The sequence below is a fragment of the Pholis gunnellus genome (genome assembly GCF_910591455.1).
Source record: "Pholis gunnellus genome assembly, chromosome: 7".
In the NCBI taxonomy this organism is placed as follows: domain Eukaryota; kingdom Metazoa; phylum Chordata; class Actinopteri; order Perciformes; family Pholidae; genus Pholis; species Pholis gunnellus.
Window position 1 is genome coordinate 258,774 of NC_136533.1, and position 24,556 is coordinate 283,329.

General features: G+C 46.1%; 1 protein-coding gene across 1 annotated transcript in view; it reads right to left on the reverse strand.

Moving 5' to 3' along the window:
- ptprbl (protein tyrosine phosphatase receptor type B, like) overlaps positions 1-24,556 on the reverse strand; it is a 32,377-nt gene that overhangs the window by 5,923 nt on the left and 1,898 nt on the right. Inside the window, exons 2-29 of the mRNA XM_079163644.1 lie at positions 21,712-22,023; positions 21,192-21,455; positions 20,815-21,078; positions 17,086-17,355; positions 16,725-16,991; positions 16,295-16,561; positions 14,518-14,781; positions 14,010-14,273; positions 13,471-13,734; positions 13,076-13,339; positions 11,753-12,022; positions 11,137-11,400; positions 10,519-10,785; positions 10,071-10,361; positions 8,354-8,632; positions 7,409-7,558; positions 5,694-5,961; positions 4,970-5,073; positions 4,762-4,867; positions 4,066-4,143; positions 3,244-3,261; positions 3,075-3,156; positions 2,874-2,964; positions 2,721-2,797; positions 909-1,043; positions 707-829; positions 406-569; positions 52-187 (exon numbers count right to left, since the gene is read on the reverse strand). Of these exons, the coding sequence (XP_079019770.1) occupies positions 52-187; positions 406-569; positions 707-829; positions 909-1,043; positions 2,721-2,797; positions 2,874-2,964; positions 3,075-3,156; positions 3,244-3,261; positions 4,066-4,143; positions 4,762-4,867; positions 4,970-5,073; positions 5,694-5,961; positions 7,409-7,558; positions 8,354-8,632; positions 10,071-10,361; positions 10,519-10,785; positions 11,137-11,400; positions 11,753-12,022; positions 13,076-13,339; positions 13,471-13,734; positions 14,010-14,273; positions 14,518-14,781; positions 16,295-16,561; positions 16,725-16,991; positions 17,086-17,355; positions 20,815-21,078; positions 21,192-21,455; positions 21,712-22,023 (5,603 nt within the window). The remainder of the gene's footprint in view (positions 1-51; positions 188-405; positions 570-706; positions 830-908; positions 1,044-2,720; positions 2,798-2,873; positions 2,965-3,074; positions 3,157-3,243; positions 3,262-4,065; positions 4,144-4,761; positions 4,868-4,969; positions 5,074-5,693; positions 5,962-7,408; positions 7,559-8,353; positions 8,633-10,070; positions 10,362-10,518; positions 10,786-11,136; positions 11,401-11,752; positions 12,023-13,075; positions 13,340-13,470; positions 13,735-14,009; positions 14,274-14,517; positions 14,782-16,294; positions 16,562-16,724; positions 16,992-17,085; positions 17,356-20,814; positions 21,079-21,191; positions 21,456-21,711; positions 22,024-24,556) is intronic.

Sequence of the window (24,556 nt, forward strand, 5' to 3'; positions counted from 1 at the left end):
AGTATAGTATATACTGTATATTACGTAACATATCATCATATAACACCTCACCTCGGTCTGCACCATATGTGACCGGTGAAGTCTCAGGTCAAAGACGGAGCCGTAGATATCCAGCACGTCTTTGGAGTCCAGCTGCTGCAGCACTCGATCCAGAACGATGAAGGTTCCTGTACGACCCACTCCGGCACTGACATACACACAAAACTCCATTAAAAAAACACTGAATTCAACAGATCAACACATAATGAACAGGCCTGTGTCTCATGAGAGGCGTCGTTGGGTGATGGGGGTTATGTGTGACGTTTGGGGGTGAAGGGTTTTAGGGTTCGTCACAGGTTCTCTTGTCATGAACAGACCAGGACAGATAGTGTAAAAGTGCACCGGGTTTGTTTCCCTGTTATGTACCTGCAGTGGACCACGGTGGGTCCAGATCCAGGACTTCTGTTGACGTAGTCCCGCACAGTTCGGACGAACTGGATTAGGGACTGCGTGGTCTCTGGGACTCCGTGATCCGGCCACACCGTGTAGTGGAACTGACGGACCAGCCGAGTGAAGCTCAGCAGCTCCTCCTGACACACACACACACACACACACACACACAAAACATCATCTAATTAATGAACATTAGCTAAATAATAAACATTAGCTAATTAATAAAACATTACCTAAATACTAAAACATCAGCTGATTCTTTAAAATAACGTACGCTGCAGATGCTGAACTCTCGTATGGTCCACTCAGGAAGAACTGACTCTGACAACATCTGGACGATCAGGTCTCCGTAGTACAGAGGGTCCTGGTCAAAGGGCCAGTAGTGGTCACACTTCACCTGCACACAGGTGAGGAAGAGGAGGACAGTTCAGAGCTGCTGAGGCTTCACACAGAATAATGGTGAACTTTATACTCACCCTGCCTTTCTCCACACACTGAGTGACCATCACCATGTTGTGGACGTTCTGCTCCCAAACCATCTTCCAGAAATCATCTTTAGTTCCTGGCAGAGGACCCTGAGTGGCAACGTACTCCCTCCGGAAGTTATTTCCCTGAAACATACAGGAAGTTTAAACCTGACTGAAACACACAGGAGGAAGTTTAAACCTGACTGAAACATGGAGGAGGAAGTTTAAACCTGACTGAAACACACAGGAGGAAGTTTAAACCTGACTGAAACATGGAGGAGGAAGTTTAACCCTGACTGAAACATGGAGGAGGAAGTTTAAACCTGACTGAAACATAGAGGAGGAAGTTTAACCCTGACTGAAACATAGAGGAGGAAGTTTAAACCTGACTGAAACACACAGGAGGAAGTTTAACCCTGACTGAAACACACAGGAGGAAGTTTAAACCTGACTGAAACATGGAGGAGGAAGTTTAACCCTGACTGAAACATGGAGGAGGAAGTTTAAACCTGACTGAAACATAGAGGAGGAAGTTTAACCCTGACTGAAACATAGAGGAGGAAGTTTAAACCTGACTGAAACACACAGGAGGAAGTTTAAACCTGACTGAAACATGGAGGAGGAAGTTTAAACCTGACTGAAACACACAGGAGGAAGTTTAAACCTGACTGAAACATAGAGGAGGAAGTTTAAACCTGACTGAAACATAGAGGAGGAAGTTTAAACCTGACTGAAACATGGAGGAGGAAGTTTAACCCTGACTGAAACACACAGGAGGAAGTTTAAACCTGACTGAAACATGGAGGAGGAAGTTTAACCCTGACTGAAACATAGAGCAGGAAGTTCAAACCTGACTGAAACAGAGGAAGAAGTTTAAACCTGACTGAAACATAGAGGAGGAAGTTTAAACCTGACTGAAACATGGAGGAGGAAGTTTAAACCTGACTGAAACACACAGGAGGAAGTTTAACCCTGACTGAAACATAGAGCAGGAAGTTCAAACCTGACTGAAACAGAGGAAGAAGTTTAAACCTGACTGAAACATAGAGGAGGAAGTTTAAACCTGACTGAAACATAGAGGAGGAAGTTTAAACCTGACTGAAACACACAGGAGGAAGTTTAAACCTGACTGAAACATGGAGGAGGAAGTTTAAACCTGACTGAAACACACAGGAGGAAGTTTAAACCTGACTGAAACATAGAGGAGGAAGTTTAACCCTGACTGAAACATAGAGGAGGAAGTTTAAACCTGACTGAAACACACAGGAGGAAGTTTAAACCTGACTGAAACACACAGGAGGAAGTTTAAACCTGACTGAAACATGGAGGAGGAAGTTTAACCCTGACTGAAACATAGAGGAGGAAGTTTAAACCTGACTGAAACACACAGGAGGAAGTTTAAACCTGACTGAAACACACAGGAGGAAGTTTAAACCTGACTGAAACATGGAGGAGGAAGTTTAACCCTGACTGAAACATGGAGGAGGAAGTTTAACCCTGACTGAAACACACAGGAGGAAGTTTAAACCTGACTGAAACACACAGGAGGAAGTTTAACCCTGACTGAAACATGGAGGAGGAAGTTTAACCCTGACTGAAACATAGAGGAGGAAGTTTAAACCTGACTGAAACATGGAGGAGGAAGTTTAACCCTGACTGAAACATAGAGCAGGAAGTTCAAACCTGACTGAAACAGAGGAAGAAGTTTAAACCTGACTGAAACATAGAGGAGGAAGTTTAAAAAACTCCACCATAGATTTGAATATCATCAGTACTCAGAGGACAGCTTGTGGACTGATCAATCAATAATCAGTATCTTACGGGCATGTAGCTGGCGTTGATGTAGTCGGACCACGGATCATCATCCACGTAGGAAAGCTTCACTCTGGTGGAGTCATCTGAAGACAGAAAGAGAGTCAGTAAGAGACAGTTAATGAGTCTTCTTCTTCTCTGTTATTAATAAGAGTCACTCACAGGGCAGGATGTTATTGTATCGGTTCTTTCCTCGGTTTTCCGGCAGCAGAGCCGAGTCCATCGGCTGATTACGACCGACGTCTTTCAGATCCTGAAGAAAACAAAACAGAATAAAGTCACGATGAAGTCAGAGGTTCTTCAACAAAAAGTAACGGTCAGTAAATCATCTTCTTTTATTTAAATGTACATCATCCTGATCACCTCGTACTCCTCTGACAGAAGGTAGTTGGAGTCAGCCTGTAGTTTGTTGTAGTGACTCTCAAAGTTCAGGATCTTGATGGGACTGAAACACACAAAATAAAAGTTTTAGTAAGAAGACAAACTGATAAAAAAATAAAGTGTTGAAGAGAAGAGGTTTTGAGTTTCTCACCTCGAGACTCGACGGTTTCTGAGGAACAAAAGGAGAAAGTGATGTAAACATGAATAATGATGATGACTATTCATTATTTGTAATATCTTCTATTCATATTTAGTACTATCATTAGTATTAGTATAATTCTCAGAATTAACTTTCACATTAGGATTATTAAAAGTAAAAGAGCAGTTAATACTGGCTTGTAAATCTAAGGTACACGTTAATAATAGTCTGAGTATTAACATAAAAGTGTCAGTATGTACAATCAGCTATGTACTACAGGAGTATTATTAGTCTTAATATGTAGTATAATCAGCTGTGTACTACAGGAGTATTATTAGTCTTAATATGTAGTACAATCAGCTGTGTACTACAGGAGTATTATTAGTCTTAATATGTAGTATAATCAGCTGTGTACTACAGGAGTATTATTAGTCTTAATATGTAGTATAATCAGCTGTGTACTACAGGAGTATTATTAGTCTTAATATATAGTACAATCAGCTGTGTACTACAGGAGTATTATTAGTCTTAATATATAGTACAATCAGCTGTGTACTACAGGAGTATTATTAGTACAATCAGCTATGTACTACTGGAGTATTATTAGTCTTAATATGTAGTATAATCAGCTGTGTACTACAGGAGTATTATTAGTCTTAATATGTAGTATAATCAGCTGTGTACTACAGGAGTATTATTAGTCTTAATATGTAGTATAATCAGCTGTGTACTACAGTAGTAACTTGGTGTTAGTATGCATGATAATGTGGTACTATTGTGGCATCCTTAGCATTATCACTACGGTACAGTATGTATTATATGTAGTACTTTTACCCTCTGACTCCCAGGTGGAGTCCTGATGTCGGTATCTCTCTCCTCACATTCATTCTGACTGTCGATCTCTCCTGAACTCTGAAACATAGCAACATCCCACAGGTGCTGTTACCTGTTAATCATCCAGGTCTGTTTACCTGCTGCACCTCCACATAGGAAGAGAACACACCTGCACTGTCGTCCACGTAGAGCCTCAAACTCGTCTCGTCATCAAACAAGTAACACAAGGTCTTATGACAAGTAACACGTTTCATCTGTCTTTAAAAACTGAATAAACTGTTTTTATGTTAATGAGGTGTGTCGTGTTTCAGTCCAGCAGAGGGCAGCACAGATGTGACAGTAATAAGTACTGTCATTAATGTTAATGAGGTGTGTTGTGTTTCAGTCCAGCAGAGGGCAGCACAGATGTGACAGTAATAAGTACTGTCATTAATGTTAATGAGGTGTGTTGTGTTTCAGTCCAGCAGAGGGCAGCACAGATGTGACAGTAATAAATACTGTCATTAATGTTAATGAGGTGTGTTGTGTTTCAGTCCAGCAGAGGGCAGCACAGATGTGACAGTAATAAGTACTGTCATTAATGTTAATGAGGAGGTGTGTGAGGAGTGTGGAGTTATGGGGAGGCGGAGTCTGACGATGAAGGACCATTTGTGTCTTTTACTGTTTGAGTTCAGGCTTCAGTTTGTGGAAACTCACACTTTGCGAACGGTCCGTCTGCAGAGCAGCAGAGCGGTGACTCCCACCGTCATGATGATGAGGAACATGGCGGCACTGACTCCCTCCATCACACCGCTCAGAGGCTCTGAGGGAGGAAACCATGAAGGCCTTCAATCACAGCTGTTTCTAAATAATAATATAATAATAATAAATCCATATAGTATATATGTCTACATGTTTCTCTCACCTGCCTCGGTGACCACAGGCAGCGACAGGAACGTGTCGCTGAACAGAGGAGAGCTGAAGTTCTTCTCTTCATCGAACAGCTGAGTGAACGCTCGAACGCTGAGCCTGCAGACACAACACAGGGCACATAAACCTCTAAATGAATATTCATTTAATTCACATAAACATGATATTAATTCAAGATTAAGTTGCTCCTCTGGTTAAGATATTCCGGTTCTCTTACGGCACTGATCTCCATTTTAAAAATGACTAAACTTTTATTTTGAAACCCTTTAAATTAATCAAAACATCATTATTTTTTTCTCCTATTTATCTTTTTAAACAAAATACTTTGAATATAAAACTGTGAGAATAGAAACACGACATCTTTCACATCTTCTGACTCGTTTACTCGTTATAGTTTTAAAATTACTTTAATATTATTAATATTAAAGTTTGTTTACTTTGTAAAAGAAGTATGATGAAAACCATCTTTTAAATTGAGATGAAAGTAAATAAACTCATTATAATTATAATTATCATTATTAAAGTTATTACTATTATCATCATCATTCTTATTATTGTTCATGTAATTATTATTATTATTAATACAATTATTATTATCATTACTCAAGTAATTATTATTATTATCATCCTTCATAGAATCAAGTCATTATTATTATTATTATATTTAATATAAAGTAAATCCTAAACCGTGTTTAAAGGGTTTGATTTATCTGCAGTACCTGTAGGAGGTTTTGGGTTTCAGTGGTCCGTCACAGAACAGGTTCAGGTCTCTGCTGGTCTCTGGGTCCAGGTCTGAATCTCTGTGGTCACAGGGGCCCCCTAGAGAGTCCATCCCAGTCCCCAGATTCACCTCAAAACTTTGGGAGCTGCTGTCGGAGCAGCGACTCGGGAAGAAGCCGGTCTGGTAGGATTTTATGGAGCTGTTGGATTTATAGTCCAGGTAAGAGGGAAGAGGGTGCTGCTGGTCCGGCTGATCCTCGTCCTCTCCTTCACAAAATATGATTACTCACACGTCAAAGCACAACATATTAATACTAAGTTCACAAAATATTAATACTGACTTCAATATTTAAGTTGACGACTTGTGAATGTTTGTTACTGCAGGTTGTTTAGGCCGGAACACCAGAGAGCCAGAACAAGAAGGTACAAGTATGAGTACAAGAAGGTACACAGGTATGAGTACAAGAAGGTACTCAGGTATGAGTACAAGAAGGTACACAGGTATGAGTACAAGAAGGTACACAGGTATGAGTACAAGAAGGTACACAGGTATTAGTACAAGAAGGTACACAGGTATGAGTACAAGAAGGTACACAGGTATGAGTACAAGAAGGTACACAGGTATGAGTACAAGAAGGTACACAGGTATGAGTACAAGAAGGTACACAGGTATGAGTACAAGAAGGTACACAGGTATGAGTACAAGAAGGTACACAGGTATGAGTACAAGAAGGTACACAGGTATGAGTACAAGAAGGTACACAGGTATGAGTACAAGAAGGTACACAGGTATGAGTACAAGAAGGTACACAGGTATGAGTACAAGAAGGTACACAAGTATGAGTACAAGAAGGTACACAGGTATGAGTACAAGAAGGTACACAGGTATGAGTACAAGAAGGTACACAGGTATGAGTACAAGAAGGTACACAGGTATGAGTACAAGAAGGTACACAGGTATGAGTACAAGAAGGTACACAGGTATGAGTACAAGAAGGTACAAGTACGAATACGAGTACATGTATGCAAACTGGCATGAGTACAACTAAGAGTACTAATATGAGTAAGTGTAACAGTACAAGTACGGATATGGACACGACGAGTACTAGTGTGAATACGAAATCATATTTCAAGTACAGGTACGAGTTCAGGAGTCCAGCTCTGCCGGCTTCCATTTAACCAACCAATGAGAGTCATATAATGTATATGGCATAGTGTGTATATATATATGTATATATATATATATACATATATATATATATATATATATATTAGTGCTGGGCAACAATTACAATTTTTAATTGCGATTAATCGCATGATTTTTTTTAGATTAATCACGATTAATCGCATTGTTATGGCAAAGTTCAATAATTAATTAAAAAGTAGCATATTGCATCTGTTAGCTTGTCTCTGTAGCATCTGTTAGCTTGTCTCTGTAGCATCTGTTAGCTTGTCTCTGTAGCATCTGTTAGCTTGTCTCTGTAGCATCTGTTAGCTTGTGTTGCTTTAGCTTCTCTAAACTTCTCTCACGCGCTGCATCCACGTAGTCTGAAGACTTCCTGCACCGCTGCCCGTGAGCAACGACTTTCAAAATAATAATGAAAAAAACGCGCCATAAAATAATTGTCGGCGTTAATGAATGAATGCGTTAACGCGATAATAACGCGTTAACTTGCCCAGCACTAATATATACACATACATATACCTCATGTACCTTGAGACTCCGTCACCACCACAGTGAAGAACCTGACGGCTCCGTTGACGTCACTGAACCAGCTGCAGTTGAACCTGAAGACGATGGAGGACGTAGTGACCACGGCGGTCCGGCCACTGACCCGGGTACTGAGGGGGGGCACCGGAGGACCTGGAGGAGTAATGGAGTCATTAGGAGTCATTGAAGAGTGACAGCGGAGTCACTGAGGAGTCACAGAGGAGTCACAGAGGAGTCACTGAAGAGTCACAGAGGAGTCACAGAGGAGTCACAGAGGAGTCACGGAGGAGTCACAGAGGAGTCACAGAGGAGTCACAGAGGAGTCACAGAGGAGTCACTGAAGAGTCACAGAGAAGTCATAGAGGAGTCACAGAGGAGTCACAGAGGAGTCACAGAGGAGTCACTGAAGAGTCACAGAGAAGTCATAGAGGAGTCACAGAGGAGTCACAGAGGAGTCACTGAAGAGTCACAGAGAAGTCATAGAGGAGTCACAGAGGAGTCACGGAGGAGTCACAGAGAAGTCACAGAGGAGTCACTGAAGAGTCACAGAGAAGTCATAGAGGAGTCACAGAGGAGTCACGGAGGAGTCACAGAGAAGTCATAGAGGAGTCACAGAGGAGTCACTGAAGAGTCACAGAGAAGTCATAGAAGAGTCACAGAGGAGTCACTGAAGAGTCACAGAGAAGTCATAGAGGAGTCACAGAGGAGTCACGGAGGAGTCACAGAGGAGTCACAGAGGAGTCACAGAGGAGTCACAGAGGAGTCACTGAAGAGTCACAGAGAAGTCACAGAGAAGTCATAGAGGAGTCACAGAGGAGTCACGGAGGAGTCACAGAGGAGTCACAGAGAAGTCATAGAGGAGTCACAGAGGAGTCACAGAGGAGTCATTGAGGAGTCAGACATAAACGTTAAACGAGTCCTTCTCCTCGTATCAGAAGGCGTCCTTACGGTCGATCATGGTCACCACGGTGTCCCGAGCCTCCTCACTGGTGGTCCGGTCCGAGATCACCTTGACTGAGACGGTGTAGCGCTTGTGTGGCTCCAGCTGGGTGATGACGTAGGAGGTGGAGTCTCTGCCGGTGCGGCGCGAGTAGACCATGACCTGTGAGTCCTGGTGGAGACACTCGATTGTGTAGGAGTCGTAGTCGGCCTCCGGGGGCCCCCAGGAGCAGCAGATGGAGGTGGAGCTCTGAGGGCGACAGTGGAGGCTGTGGACTCGCTCCGGCTCTACAGCGAGAGACAAGTACAAGTACTCACAATGTAGTATTAATAGAGCTCACATCCAGGTTCAGCCTCTGGTGCTAGTCTATAGGTTCAGACTCTGGTGCTAGCCTACAGGTTCAGACTCTGGTGCGAGCCTACAGGTTCAGACTCTGGTGCTAGTCTATAGGTTCAGACTCTGGTGCTAGCCTACAGGTTCAGACTCTGGTGCGAGCCTACAGGTTCAGACTCTGGTGCTAGCCTACAGGTTCAGACTCTGGTGCTAGTCTATAGGTTCAGACTCTGGTGCTAGCCTACAGGTTCAGACTCTGGTGCGAGCCTACAGGTTCAGACTCTGGTGCTAGCCTACAGGTTCAGACTCTGGTGCTAGCCTACAGGGCAGTGAAAGGAACAGCTCCTTCCTGTCTCCAGGCCATGGTCTAGCCCTACACCCCCCCGACCACTTGGCTCTGCTGCCTCGGGGCGATCGGTTCCCCGTCGCTCAGAGGTCCCTGCGGCCGATGGACCCGGTCTCTGTTCTCTGTCCTGGCCCCACGATGGTGGAATGAACTCCCCACTGACGTCAGGACAGCAGAGTCGCTGCCCATCTTCCATCAGGCTGAAGACTCACCTCTTCATGAAGCTCTACCCTGAGCCTTCCTCTCAGCACTGGTTGTGTTCATGCTAGTGTGTTTCTGTACGTCTGCTCTGGTTTATGCTCTGAGATGTTTAAAGGAGATGAACTCATGACTTCTGGTGACTAGTAGTTCTCTTGAACACTATGTTGAACACACTGATTATAAGTCTCTTTGGATAAAAGCATCTGCTGAATGACTGTAATGTAATGTCATGTCATGTAATGTAATACGCACATACTGAGGTACCTCATAGTAAATCATGTATTTTACCCCAGAAAAATAATAATAATAATACAAATAATAATTCATTCATTTTGAGAAACTGTATTATATTTTAGATTATTATTATTATTGTTTTTATTATTATTATTATTATCAAAACGTTTTTAAAAGATGTTTGTTTTCTATAACGATCTAATGATCTGATGACGTTTCCAATCATTCAGTAAATATCGTGGAACATTTCAGCAGTAAAAATGTAAACAGAATGAAACTTTTATCTTGTTATGTTTCTCAGCAGATCTGCTATGTTTTATATATTTTATCCTTTTGAGAATGTAATTCATATTTTCCTCATTAATGATGTTTTATTTCATCCGCTTTTAAACACAATGTGTATTTCCATGACCCGCCTGATCCATATTTAAATAACTTTCCTTTACAACATGTGAACAGTAAAATTCATCAGCTGATGAGTAATATTATTTTACACTTTTGCATAATTCAATTCTATATTTTCAGATTGTCTTTTCGTTTGCAAACCTTCTTGCTTTTATGAACCTTCGAGGAACAAACAAAGCACGACGAGTTGAAGTGCTGCCACCTACTGGTCCGGATGCTGTTGTGAATGGCCGTGCTGTAGGTGGGCGGGGCCCCGTGCTCCGTGGCCCCGCTGACGCTGCGGAGGCTGAAGGCGTAGAGCCGCCCGGGGAACGTCCGGCTCAGGATTCGGCTGCCGGAGGTGCGGCTATGATACGGGTCGATGACGGACAGCCGGTCCCGAGGAGTCCACTGCAGGTCGAAGTCGTCGTAGTCGGAGTCCACGGGGCCGGTCCAGGAGACCTCCAGGGAGGTGTTGGTGACCCCCCCGAACAGGAAGGAGGTGGGAGGTTTGGGAGCTGAGGAGGACAGAAACATGTCTTATTCTCTGAAATCAGACTTCTGGAATAAAAGCATCAAGTAAGAATCAGGTGATTCTCTCCGTTTGTATTCGACTACACGTCTCCGGCTTCATTGACATCCCATAACATCCCAGGTCCAGCAGTAACATCTCACCAGTCCTCCCCAGTGTGCTGACTCTGTTGCTCAGCTCTCCGCTGAGGCTCGTCACCTCAACTCGGTACAGCCGACCGGGCACCAGACCAGAGAAGACGAACTCTGTGGCCTCGGAGCCCAGCGGCTGCTTGGTCCCCCGAGAGCCGTCGGGGTTGTAGAGAGACAAAAGGAACCCACTCAGATCCCCACTGCCACAGTCCCAGTTCACCCACAGAGCGTCAGACTGGTTTCCAGCGTGAGCTTTCAGAGACACCACGGCTGCTGGGACTGAAGATGAGACGGAGGTTTTAATCACAGTTTGTATACTCAGTGTTCCACAAGTAACGTGTTTCTACAGCTTCATTAAAAACATCAGATCAGCACCAGAACCATGAAAACGTCTTTAGACCTACAGTTTAGGAGGAACTGTCAAAAATGTGTCATTCAGAACAATTAAACATGGTGGAAAATGGAGAAGGTGAACTTCAATCTGACTTCAATCTGACTTCAATCTGACTGATTCATTAATTAGCCGACTGGCGTCATATTTTTTAGGAAGCACTTGCACATCATTACAAACAAATAATAACAAAGCAGCATAAACTCTTGAAACAAAGTGCTTTAAATACCCCCCCTCACCTGTCCGGGCCCAGACAGACGATTGGCTGGTCTGCTCTCCGCTGTGGGTCACCACCACCATCCTGTACGGAGCTCCAGGTCTGAGACCCTGGAAGGAGACCTGCTGACTGCTGGACTGGCCACGTCGTCTCTCCCGCAGCGATTCGTCGCTTTTATACAAGAAAATATCATAAAAGTCAAACTCTCCATCAGGTGGAGACCAGCGGAACGACAGGAGAGTGGTGGTGTTGGCTTCAATGGACAGATCTGTGACGGCTGCTGGACCTGACAGGACAGATGTGTGGGGGGGGGGGGGAGGGGGTCACTGTGATCTACAATATATATTTTAATAGATAGAAATATTACTACTTTATGATTATATGTTGAAATATATGAAATATCTTCTCTTTTTTCTAAACATGATCACTTATTCTAGAATTAATCCAAATTATTACGATTGTTACTTTATATAATTAATATATTTTATATTGTCTTTATGTTACGTTTTTATTTTGTAACATAATTACTTTTTTTCCTCAAAATATTACAACTTCTTCTCTTTGAACTCGACTGCTTTTTTTCTCAGAGGATCTTAACATTTGAACTCTTGAAATATTATAGAAACAGGAAGTCTCACGTGTTCGAGCCCCGGCGCTGACTCCCTGGCTGTGGACACCCCCGCTTGTGGTCTGGACCAGGACCCGGTACCTCTTGCCTGGTGTGAGGCCGTCAAACCTGAACCCAGTGTATCCGGAGGGCTGAGAGGAGTTCGACACCAGAGCGCCTCGATCGTCCAGAAGCTGCAGGACGTAACCGTCAGAAACACCCAGAGCCTCCAGCCAGCTCACCTGGAGGCTGCAGGAGGAGACGAGCTCCTCCACCTGCAGACCCGTCACTGCAGAGGGCACTGAGGGACACAATGATGTCATCATATCAGTAGTACAAGTACACGAGTATGATGAAATGTATCATAGTTAAAGTATAAGCAGTACAAGTACACAAGTATGATATAATATATCGTATATTAAATCTATACAAACACAAAACATTGTAAAAAATGTTTTTCTTAGTACAAACAATGACCACTTGTAATTTATAATCTCATTATAATGCACTATGAAAAGATAATGTACAACTATGTGAAGTATAATATAATTATAGTGCACAATGAACTCCATCAGCTATGAAGTATTATGATCGTTGACCTTATAAGTTCTTATAACATGATTGTTCTTATAAAGCATCATAAATATTTATGTAAAATCAATAATAAATATAAATCTATGTACTGTGTAGTACTGTCTAGTACCTGTATAGAAGAGTGCAGTACCTGTGCAGTACTGACAAGTGCAGTAAGTACCTGTGTATTACCAGTGTATTACCAGTGTATTACCTGTGTATTACCTGTGTAGTATTTGTATATTACCTGTGCGTCCGGTGGCCGTGTTGTTGTTGAGTAGTGTATTACCTATGTAGTACATTATACTACTGTATCATACAGTGTATTACCTGTGTATTACCTGTGTATTACCTGTGTAGTATTTGTATGTTACCTGTGTATTACCTGTGTATTACCTGTGTAGTATTTGTGTATTACCTGTGTATTACCTGTGTAGTATTTGTGTATTACCTGTGTATTACCAGTGTATTACCTGTATATTACCTGTGCATTACCTGTGTATTACCTGTGTAGTATTTGTGTATTACCTGTGTATTACCAGTGTATTACCAGTGTATTACCTGTATATTACCTGTGTATTACCTGTGTAGTATTTGTGTATTACCTGTGTATTACCAGTGTATTACCAGTGTATTACCTGTATATTACCTGTGCATTACCTGTGTATTACCTGTGTAGTATTTGTGTATTACCTGTGTATTACCAGTGTATTACCAGTGTATTACCTGTATATTACCTGTGTATTACCTGTGTATTACCTGTGTAGTATTTGTATGTTACCTGTGCGTCCGGTGGCCGTGCTGTTGTTGAGCAGATCTCCGCTGACCGACTGAACCGTCACTCTGTACTTCTGTCCCGGCTGAAGAGAACCAAACGTCACCTCGCTGTGGTGTTTGAGGATGAGCCGGACGTCCAGCTGTCTGTCCTCTCTGTACAGAAACACGGAGTACTCGTCCACATCACCCTGACCGGACGTCCAGCTCACCTTCAGACTGCTGCTGTCTCCGCTGTTACTGATGTGGATGTTCTTCACTTTACTGGGAACTGAGGAGGGAAAAGACACGTTAGAACCTCAGCAGCTTCTTCTGTGTTCTGACCTGCAGGATTAAAGAGCTTGTTATAGTTTGAATGTCTACAATGATGTGAAGAAGAAGGAGCAGCTGGTTCTGTCTGACCTGTGCGACCCTCGATGAACTGGGCCCTCTGGTTGGGTCCACTGAACGTAGAAACCAGGATCTTGTAGAGCCGTCCGGGTGTGAGCGATGACAGCACACACTCTCCCACGCCGCTGCCCAGAGTGACCGGAGGAAACACCTTCATGTCGTTGAACAGCAGCTGCACCTCATAGTGATCCATATCACCCGGGGCAGCAGACCACGTCACGCGCAGGTCCTCGGTACCCCGTCCAGCTAGAACCAGGGACCGGACCGCCGCTGGAACTGCAGAATGGAGAGCAGAGAAAGTTGATCCTGTTCTGGTATCCAGAGACTGGACTCCATTAAAAACAATGACACGTCTTCAGAGAGAAAACTGTCTTTTGATTGTATTTGATTGTCGATAAACATCCTCTAGTCAAAGCTGACCTGAGAACAGCTGAGGCTGCTGATTCAGGTAAATTCTCCTCTGGGGCCAATATGTAGCCAAACGATAACTCAACATGTTGGTTTACACCAGTGGAGAGTAAAGTGTATCAGAGGGGTCAGAGGTCACTCACAAGTCCGGCCGTGAGTGGAGGCACTGGTTTCGTACTTCCCGCTCCAGGTGCTCACCAGCACGGTGTAGAGGCGGCCGGGCACCAGGCCGATGAACACGCACTCGTTCTGCGTCTTCAGAACAGTCTTGTTCTGTAGGAACATGTTGTTGTGTTTGATGAACACCTGGTAGAAGTCAAAGTCTCCGGCAGCTTGACGCCAATAAACCTTCAGGTAGTCGTCCCGCGCTGCGTGAGTAGCTGTCGGGTTCTGGACCTGCGAGGGCTCTGCAAGGACAGAGATTAAACATAAACATGCAGACAGTCAGTCTGCAGACAGACAGACCTGCAGACAGCAGAGAGACCTGCAGTCAGCAGACAGACCTGCAGACAGCAGTCAGACCTGCAGTCAGCAGACAGACCTGCAGTCAGCAGACAGACCTGCAGTCAGCAGACAGACCTGCAGACAGCAGTCAGACCTGCAGTCAGCAGACAGACCTGCAGTCAGCAGACAGACCAGTGAGGCACGTACGTGTTCTCTCCTGGATGAAGGTGCGGTTCAGGTGCGTTCCACTCCTCGAGGCGATGGAGACGTTGTAGAGACGTCCGGACACCAAAGAGTTAAAAACACACTCTGGACTGGATTTAGAAACAGAGACAGTGTGAAGAGTCTTCTGATGGTCGCTCAGCGTCACCAGGTAACTGTCCACCTCACCTGGAGCCGGACGCCACGACACACTCAGGAAGTCCATACGACCGTTATTGCTGACCGTTACCTCACCCACTGCAGCCGGGGCTGAGGGGGAGACAAGGGGGAGACAAGGGGGAGACAGACAGGAGGGGAGCCATGAACATGTCTTCCTCTCACTCGTTTTACTGGTTCAGCTCTTTGGATCAAACTCAAACCAAAAGAGTCTTTAGTTCTAAACCTGCAGAAAATAAGACGAACATAAACTAAATGTTTATTTAACAAACAGAGTCTTTAAATGTGTATTTAGATGAAATAATATGCAGATATTTACAGCAAAACCATCCTTTTTCTGTTTAAATGAGCCCGTTACAGTGAAACTATATATATATATATTAGTGCTGGGCAACGATTACAATGTTTAATCGCGATTAATCTCATTGTTATGTTAAAGTTCATAATGAATCTAAAGTAGTGTGTTGAGCTCTTGTATGTTAAAGTGCTGCTCTATGAACTAAAGGTCAACAACATTTGGTTTAAACACTTTAAACTCATCAGGTTCTTGTTAACAGCAGGATTCTCTTCACACAGCAGCAGTTATAACACAGTTATAATGATTCTGATTATAGATATTCAGCGTGTTCACAACTTTATCTTCATGTGTGTCAGAGATGAATTTAAATAAACATCTTAAACCTGAAACCGATCTACGTCATGTTTTATGTTTGTTAAATTCTCAGTAGTGATAACTAAATGATGTGATTATTATACATATTACAAACTAAACACCTTAAAACTCTAAAGAATAATTTAAATGAATCATTTATTTTGTTGGTGTGTTGGTCAGACACTATGCTACGCTGATTAGCGTAACATGTGGTGTTTGTTATAAATGTACGTTGGTACATAGAGGGTGATGAGAAGCTGTACATGGAGGGACTTAGGACCCAGGGGAACGTAGGGGAAGGAAACAGGAAGAGAGCCACACAAACATAAAATTATATATATATATATACTGTATACAGTATACAGTATATATATATATATATATACTGTATACTGTATATATATATATATATATATATATATACAGTATACTGTATATAATTTCTACTCTTTAACATTAGTTTGATTCTCACGAGGTTCACAGTGAAAGTTGAATGAGACTCATTTAAAGTCTTTGATCTTTGTCTTCCGTGACTCAGAAATATTTTCCAGCAGTAAAATATAAAATAATTTAACAATGAAGTTCGTCCTGACAGGAAGTCTCAGTTCTGCTGTTGTTGTCAACACTTCCTGAAAATTCCTGCTTTTCAATAATATCCTGTTAGATTAACACGTACACACACACACACACACACACACACACACACACACGCACACACACACACACACACACACACACACCACACACACACACGATAAATGAATAAAGAAATAGATGATTATATAAATAATGAATTGAATAAATACATGAATATATAATGAAATAAAGAGATATATAAATAAATGACGATATAAATGAATGAATGAATGAATGAATGAATGAATGAATGAATAGATAATGAAATGCATAGATGAATAAATAGATACATATATCATTAATATTGAGATGTCTCACCGGTGCGTCCCTCTGCTACGCTCTGTCTGGACGTCTGTCCGGCTCTGACGCTGGTCAGCACCACCCGGTACAGAGTTCCAGGTCTCAGGCTCTGGAAGCTGACGCCGGTGGCGTCGGCCCGCACGCTCTCGTTCTTGATGACGCTGCTGTCCTGGACCAGCAGGACGCGGTACGAGTCCAGGTCTCCGGAGGCTCGATCCCAGTGCGTCTGCAGGCTGTCGGTGCTGCCGAGGTTTGAGACCTGCAGCCTGGAGACCTGAGCCGGGCCTGAGAGGACACAGGGACACGTTACCGACTCCATCAATCAGCTCGGTGGTTTGATGCCCTGCAGATTCTTTTACAATAAACTAGGAACAAAGTGAGACAGACACAGTCTGAACTGGTGGCTGACTGGTTGTGTGTTGGAGCCGGACTAATGAATCAGACGTACTGGTCCAAGCGGTCACAGAGGTGGAGCTGGTCAGGTTACCGCTGCTGGTCGTCACAGTGACGGCGTAGAGGCGTGCTGAGGTCAGGGTGTTAAAGGAGCACTCGCTGGCCTCACTGGAGAGGATCCTCTGAGCCACGACGGTGGCGGGGTCCACCTGTCTGAGGACCACAGTGAAGCCGTCCCACTCACCGACCGGTGGACTCCAGAACACGCTCACAGTGGTCTCATCAGCGTGATGGACGAGCAGCTGCTGGACGGGACGAGGGGCTGCAGGGACGTAGAATAACTCATTATTATCTAAGAATCAATAATATCATTTATAACTTATTAAAGATAACAGAAGCTGTGAATGTGAACTCACCCAGTCGTCCGTGGCAGCGAGCCGTGTTACCCAGAATGCCGCTGTGAACCGTCACCTCTGCCCCGTAGAGTCGACCCGGCACCAGACTGGGGAGAGAGAAGAGGTGCTGTCTGCTCGGTTTACTGATGGTCTGGTTCACCAGAACCACCGAGCCGTCCCTCAGCAGGACACTGTAGTTCTCCCAGTCTCCTCTGGGGGGCGACCAGCTGAGCCTCAGAGTCCTGCTGTCACTGAGGGGCGTCATGGAGAGAGACGACACCGGCTGAGGGACTGAGACATGACGGGGAACTATCATTAAAACAAAGACTACAGACTAAGACATGACGGGGAACTATCATTGAAACAAAGACTACAGACTAAGACATGACGGGGAACTATCATTGAAACAAAGACTACAGACTGAGACATGACGGGGAACTATCATTAAAACAAAGACTACAGACTGAGACATGACGGGGAACTATCATTAAAACAAAGACTACAGACTGAGACATGACGGGGAACTATCATTAAAACAAAGACTACAGACTGAGACATGACGGGGAACTATCATTGAAACAAAGACTACAGACTAAGACATGACGGGGAACTATCATTGAAACAAAGACTACAGACTAAGACATGACGGGGAACTATCATTGAAACAAAGACTACAGACTGACTACATGAACCTGTATTAAGGATAAGGGTTCATGGGGTTCACGGCGGGGACCCACCACCCGCAGGGACAAGCATCGGGGTCGGGTGCAATGCAGACCGGGCGGCAGGTCAGGCCGGAGGCCTGGGCGAGCCGATCGCCGGCAGCATAGACTAGCTCTAGGGACGTGGAACGTCACCTCGCTAGCGGGGAAAGAGCCGGAGCTGGTGCAGGAGGTGGAGCGATACCAGCTAGATATAGTTGGACTCACCTCCACACACAGCACTGGCTCTGGAACCAAGCTCCTGGAGAAGGGTTGGACTTTGTCCTTTTCCGGAGTTGCCCAAGGTGAGAGGCGCCGGGCGGGAGTGGGGATACTCACGAGCCCCCGGCTGAGCGCCGCTGTGTTGGAGTTCTCCCCGGAGAACGAGAGGGTCGCCTCCATGCGCCTACGGGTTGCGGGGAGCAAGGCTCTGACTGTGGTTTGTGCTTATGCACCAAACAGCAGTTCAGAGTATCCGGCCTTCTTGGAGTCGGTGGGACGGGTCCTGGAAAAGGCGCCGCCTGCCGACTCCATAGTTCTCCTGGGGGACTTCAACGTTCACGTGGGCAATGACGGAGAAACCTGGCGGGGGGTGATTGGGAGGAACGGCTTGCCCGATCTGAACCCGAGTGGTGTCTCGTTATTGGACTTCTGTGCTAGCCACGGTTTGGCCATAACGAACACCATGTTCCAACATAAGGTGGCTCATAAGTGTACCTGGTACCAGAACACCTTAGGCCGGAGATCAATGATCGACTTTGTAATCGTATCATCTGATCTGCGGCCGTATGTCTTGGACACTCGGGTGAAGAGAGGAGCAGAGCTGTCAACTGATCACCATCTGGTGGTGAGTTGGATCAGATGGCGGGGGAACCGGTTGGAAAGACCCGGCAAGCCCAAACGTATAGTGAGGGTGAACTGGGAACGTCTGGCAGAGGACCCTGTCCGGGAGGTCTTTAACTCCCACCTCCGGAAGAACTTCTCACACATCCCGGTGGAGGTTGGGACCATGGAATCCGAATGGACCATGTTCAAAGCCTCTATTGTGGACGCAGCCGCTAGGAGCTGTGGCCAGAAGGTCATCGGTGCCTGTCGTGGCGGCAACCCGAGAGGTGAGGGAAGCCGTCAAGCTGAAGAAGGAGGTCTTCAGGGCCTGTTTGGCACAGGGGTCTCCTGAAGCAGCTGAGAGGTACCGGCAGGCCAGAAAGACTGCAGCTGTGGTGGTCACGGATGCTAAAACTCGGGCATGGGAGGAGTTCGGGGAGGCCATGGAGAAGGACTTTCAGTTGGCCTCAAGGAGGTTCTGGCAAACCATCCGACGGCTCAGGAAGGGAAAGCAGGGCCTACCCCAGGCTGTTCTCAGCAGGGGGGGGAACTGTTGACCCGGACGGGGGACATTGTCGGGCGGTGGAAAGAACACTTTGAGGAACTCCTAAACCCGACCAACATGTCCTCTGCAGAGGAGGCAGCGCCTGAAGACCTGGGGGGCTCACCCATATCCCTGGCAGAGGTCGCTAAGGTATTCAAAAAGCTCCTTGGTGGCAAGGCGCCGGGGGTGGATGAGATCCGCCCTGAGATGCTGAAGGCGCTGGACACTGTTGGGCTGTCTTGGCTGACACGCCTCTTCAGTGTCGCATGGGGGTCGGGATCAGTGCCCATGGACTGGCAGACCGAGGTGGTGGTTCCCATTTTCAAAAAGGGGGACCGGAGAGTGTGCTCGAACTATCGGGGTATCACACTACTCAGCCTCCCGGGGAAAGCTTATGCCAGAGTGCTGGAAAGGAGGCTCCGACCGTTTGTCGAACCTCGGATTCAAGAGAAGCAGTGGACCAGCTCTTTACCCTCGCAAGACTACTGGAGGGGTTCTGGGAGTTTGTCCAACCAGTCTACATGTGTTTTGTGGACTTGGAGAAGGCTTTCGACCGGGTCCCTCGGGGGTTCTTGTGGGGGGTGCTGCGGGAGTATGGGGTGCCGGACCCGTTACAACGGGCGATCCGGTCTCTGTACGACTGCAGTAGGAGCTGTGTCCGCATTCTCGGCAATAAGTCAGACATGTTCCCGGTGGGTGTTGGCCTCCACCAGGGCTGCCCTTTGTCACCGGTCCTGTTCGTGACTTTCATGGACAGGATTTCTAGGCGCAGCCGGGGGGTGGAGAACGTCAGGTTCGGGGGTCTCGGGATCACCTCTCTGCTGTTTGCAGACGATGTGGTCCTGTTGGCCTCCTCGGATCGTGACCTCCAGCATTCACTGGGGCGGTTTGCAGCCGAGTGTGAAGTGTGAAGCGGCGGGGATGAGAGTTAGCACCTCCAAATCCGAGGCCATGGTGCTCTGCCGGAAACCGGTGGATTGCTCCCTCCAGGTGGGGACGGAGTGCCTACCTCAAGTGAAGGAGTTGAAGTATCTCGGGGTCTTGTTCACGAGTGAGGGTACGATGGAGCGGGAGATCAACAGGCGGATCGGTGCGGCTGCAGCAGTAAAACAGGCGCTGCACCGGACCGTCTTGGTGAAGAGAGAGCTGAGCCGGAAGGCAAAGCTCTCAATTTACTGGTCGGTGTACGTTCCTACCCTCACCTATGGTCACGAACTCTGGGTCGTGACCGAAAGGACAAGGTCGCGGGTACAAGCGGCCGAAATGAGTTTCCTCCGTAGGGTGGCCGGGCTCAGCCTCAGAGAGAGGGGGAGGAGCTCAGACATCAGGAGGGAACTTGGAGTCGAGCCGCTACTCCTTCGCATCGAAAGGAGTCAGCTGAGCTGGTTCAGCATCTCATCAGGATGCCTCCTGGACGCCTCCCACTGGAGGTTTTCCGGGCACGTCCAACTGGGAGGAGACCCCGGGGAAGACCCAGAACACGCTGGAGGGATTATATCTCCCAGCTGGCCTGGGAATGCCTCGGGATCCCCCAGTATGAGCTGGAAAATGTTGCGGGCGAGAGGGAAGTCTGGGTCAGCCTGCTTGGCCTGCTGCCACCGCGACCCGACCCCGGATAAGCGGAGGAAAATGGATGGATGGATGGATGGTTCATGGTGTCCTGGTGTTTAAAACATGTACCTGTCCTGCCGCTGGTTCTGGTCTCTGAGCTCTGTCCTCCAGCGGCGGTCCTGATACTCAGCTGGTAGATGTGACCGGGGGTCAGACCATCAAAGACCACGCGGGTGAGGTTGGGATGCAGACGGAGCTCCTGGGGGGTCGAGTCCAGAGCAGACAGGGTCAAAAGGTAGACGTCCACACCACCTTCAGGAGACCGCCAGGAGGCCTGCAGACTGTCTGAGCTGTTATTATTGTCCAACCTTAGATCTGAGACCAGTGCTGGGACTGCAGGGGGGGGCAGATTATAGGTATAAGTAGTATTTACAGTATATTGTAAATGTACTGTTGTATTTATTTAACTGAGGGAGGTTTATATCAGATTATTATGATATATCTACCTGTGACCACCTGTTCGGAGGCGGCGCTGGTCAGGCCGACAGCCTCTGTTACCACGGTGACGGTGTACAGGGTGCCGGGCTGCAGGCCGTCCAGCTCGGCGGAGGTCACGGTGTTCGGCAGAGTGACGTTCTTCAACAGAACCCGATCCGGATCCGTCAGCAGAACCCTGAATCGCTCGGTTCGACCCGGACCGATCGTCCAGGAAACACGGAGGCCGTCTGAGGACGAAGACGCCGCCTGGAGGCCGAGGACGGACGCCGGCGCTGGAGGACAGAGAAGGTCGTGAAGCTCCTCTGAACTCACCTGCTGTGGTTCCTTTGTGATATTTGAAGGTCTAATGTCCTCAACTCAGCTGTATGTATAAAGCACCTTTCATACAGATTCACACAGCACGAAGAAATAAACAATAAATAGCTTTGGCTAGATTAGAAATGATACAAAATAAAATGTTCTAATAAATGAAACAGAAATAGGCTCAAGAGACACAAACAGCAGGAAAACCAAAGAACAAGAACTCACCTGTAGATGTCGTCCTGTGGACCGGTGGAGCGCTCTTGTTCCCGGCTGAAGCCACCACACTGACGTTGTACAGAGTCCCGGGGACCAGAGAGCTGAAACCAGACTGGGGGATTGCAGAGTCCATGATTCTGGTCCTGAGCGTGGTTCCGGAGCTAGAGTCCTCCAAAGTCACATCATACCAGTCCACATGACCTGCGGAACGAGACCAGGATACCCGCAGACCTGGAGAATCACCGTGGACCACAGACTGGCTTTCATACTGAGCCTGAACCTGGTCCAGCTGGACGTCCAACCGAGCCGGACAGACCGGGTCTGAGAAAAAACAGAAGGGGGCGGAGGGATGTTGATATATCTATAACATACAAACAGGCCTCAGAGAGATTTCATTGTGTGTGTGTGTGTGTGTGTGTGTGTGTGTGTGTGTGTGTGTGTGTGTGAGACGGGTGAAGGTTGATCAGATTGTCTAAAAGACCTTTTAATGGAGCTGGACAGGAAGCAGAAATAAGAGAGGGAGGGCCGGACGAGAAGGACGCAGACACTGAACCATGACCTGCTGTTCCTGTTTCTTCCCAAAGGACACTTCCTAGAGCTCAACAACGTCCAACTCTAGAAACACACAATGTCCAACTCTCGAGCTCAACAATGTCCAACTCTACCAACACACAATGTCCAACTCTAGAAACACACAATGTCCAACTCTACAAACACACAATGTCCAACTCTACTGTTGAAGGAGATGAAGTATCTGCGAATTTGAGAGTAGCTTCTCCCCGGAATGCCAGGGCCGTGTGGTATTAAAGACACCATACTGGCTGCTTAGTAGAAAACAGTAAAAGAAAAACTATTAAAAACAAAATAAGTAACTGAAGGCCTCGGGGTTTGACCCTTGAGGGTTTCGTAAGAATGTGCCTCCGAAAAAACAGACACTAAGCAAATCTGGGGCGAATCTAGTTCTGCTTAATGTAAGAACGGACAGAGATGGTTCTTGTGTTTTGCTGACAACGTCGGGTTTGAGGGAGAAGATCCTCTGACACATAGGCTGGGCCCCATGGCCAAGTTCAAGTTCCTCTTATCAGGGGGGCCGATCACACACACACACACCAACTGACAAACTCACACTCAGCACATGTACACTCACACACACACACACACCAACTGACAAACTCACACTCAGCACATGTACACTCACACACACACACACACCAACTGACAAACTCACACTCAGCACATGTACACTCACACACACACACACACCAACTGACAAACTCACACTCAGCACATATACACCCACCCACACACACACACACACCCACAAGCATGACACATATCAAAAAGGATCACTGTGTTAGGATTGCTTGATCAAGATTTAGGATGATTAAATGGTACATCCATAGAGGCTTAGAAAACGTGTAAAGCCCGTACCCATTAAGGGAACAGGCCTAAATAGGCAAAAGAGTACGTATATTAAGAATACTCGATTATTTTAATCATAGGCTGGGCAACAAACGATATTATGATTTTGTATTATGATTTTGTATTATGATTTTGTATTATGAGTTGTATTATGACTGATACTATGTTGTATGATGTTGTCCTTCCTTGATCTGTGATGAGTGAGATGGATTAATGTCATACCCTGAGCACTGTTAAACATACGTTTGTGCAGAAGCTATCACGAGGGAGCAAGGGGGGAGGCAAGAAGTCCTGTGACCTAATTACAAAGAAAAGAGGAAGTCGGGGTTCAGACCAAGTGCAAGTTCAAGTTGAAGCATACGTCAAATCACAAGACAGCTGTCACGAGGCACCTGCCAAAAAGAGGATCTTGCCCTAAGATAGAAAGGAGGGGGACAGCAGATCCCCCGCTTGAGAGTATAAAAAATCTCAATTTTTAAATGTTCGGGGCATTAGTCGGGAAGAAAGGCGTATAGTCTTTTGAAGGCATAAGCCTTGGTTGTTCACAGGACTTTTTGTAAACTCCGTGTCTCACTGAGTGTTAGAGGTTTTTCAGTCTTTTCAATTTTGTTCTTTACCTTATTGGTTATCATTTTTGTATGCATTGGGACCTAAATAGGAAACTTGTAATTGGCAGAAAATAAATAAGTAAACTTGTAGCGCTTCGTCAAAGATTCTTTTCCCTGTCCATCGGTGATCTCCGGCCTCCGGGAGAGGGGACACCTCCTCGGGGACGAGACCAGCCCCTGCAGGTAAGCAAGGATCCATGCACGGCTACACGACTGATTGCTCCTTTAGCACACACCACATACACCTGTTTCTAAAAAGGAGGAAGAGATCCGTAGGATAACCTGCACGAGCTTAATATCTGTTGGGCTCTAAATCCAGGGGGTAATAAATTAAGAACAGTTTCTCCTTTATGAGCACCGGGAAAATTATTAAGGATTTCTAAAAGTACAGTTGACTGTTGAGATTGAAATTGAGAAGTTGATCGTAGACCAGGTAGCTACTCCTTGTTCACTTAAGGTAATTAAACTGGCGAGATCAAATAACTTTGCCCAAAGGTTAAAAGGGTCATATTGGTGATTTATTACTTTGTGGGGAAAGCGACATCCCGTCGGGGATTTTCTTGAACAAATCAGTCCAGAACAAGAGGCCAACGCTAAAACTTAAAGCCAGTTGAGTGGAATAACATAGAGGTAAAGAAAAAAGGGGCTCCGTCCCCCCTCCTCCTTCTAGCCGACCACTTCCGGCCCAGGGGCCACTCACCGGGGGAGACCGGACCTCGGGACAAGAGCCCCGTTGATCCGTGTTCACCCTGAGGGCAGACGTGGATTCTGCCCCTCGCTGCCGAGGATCCGAGTCAGAGTGCACGCAGACACTCCGAAAGATC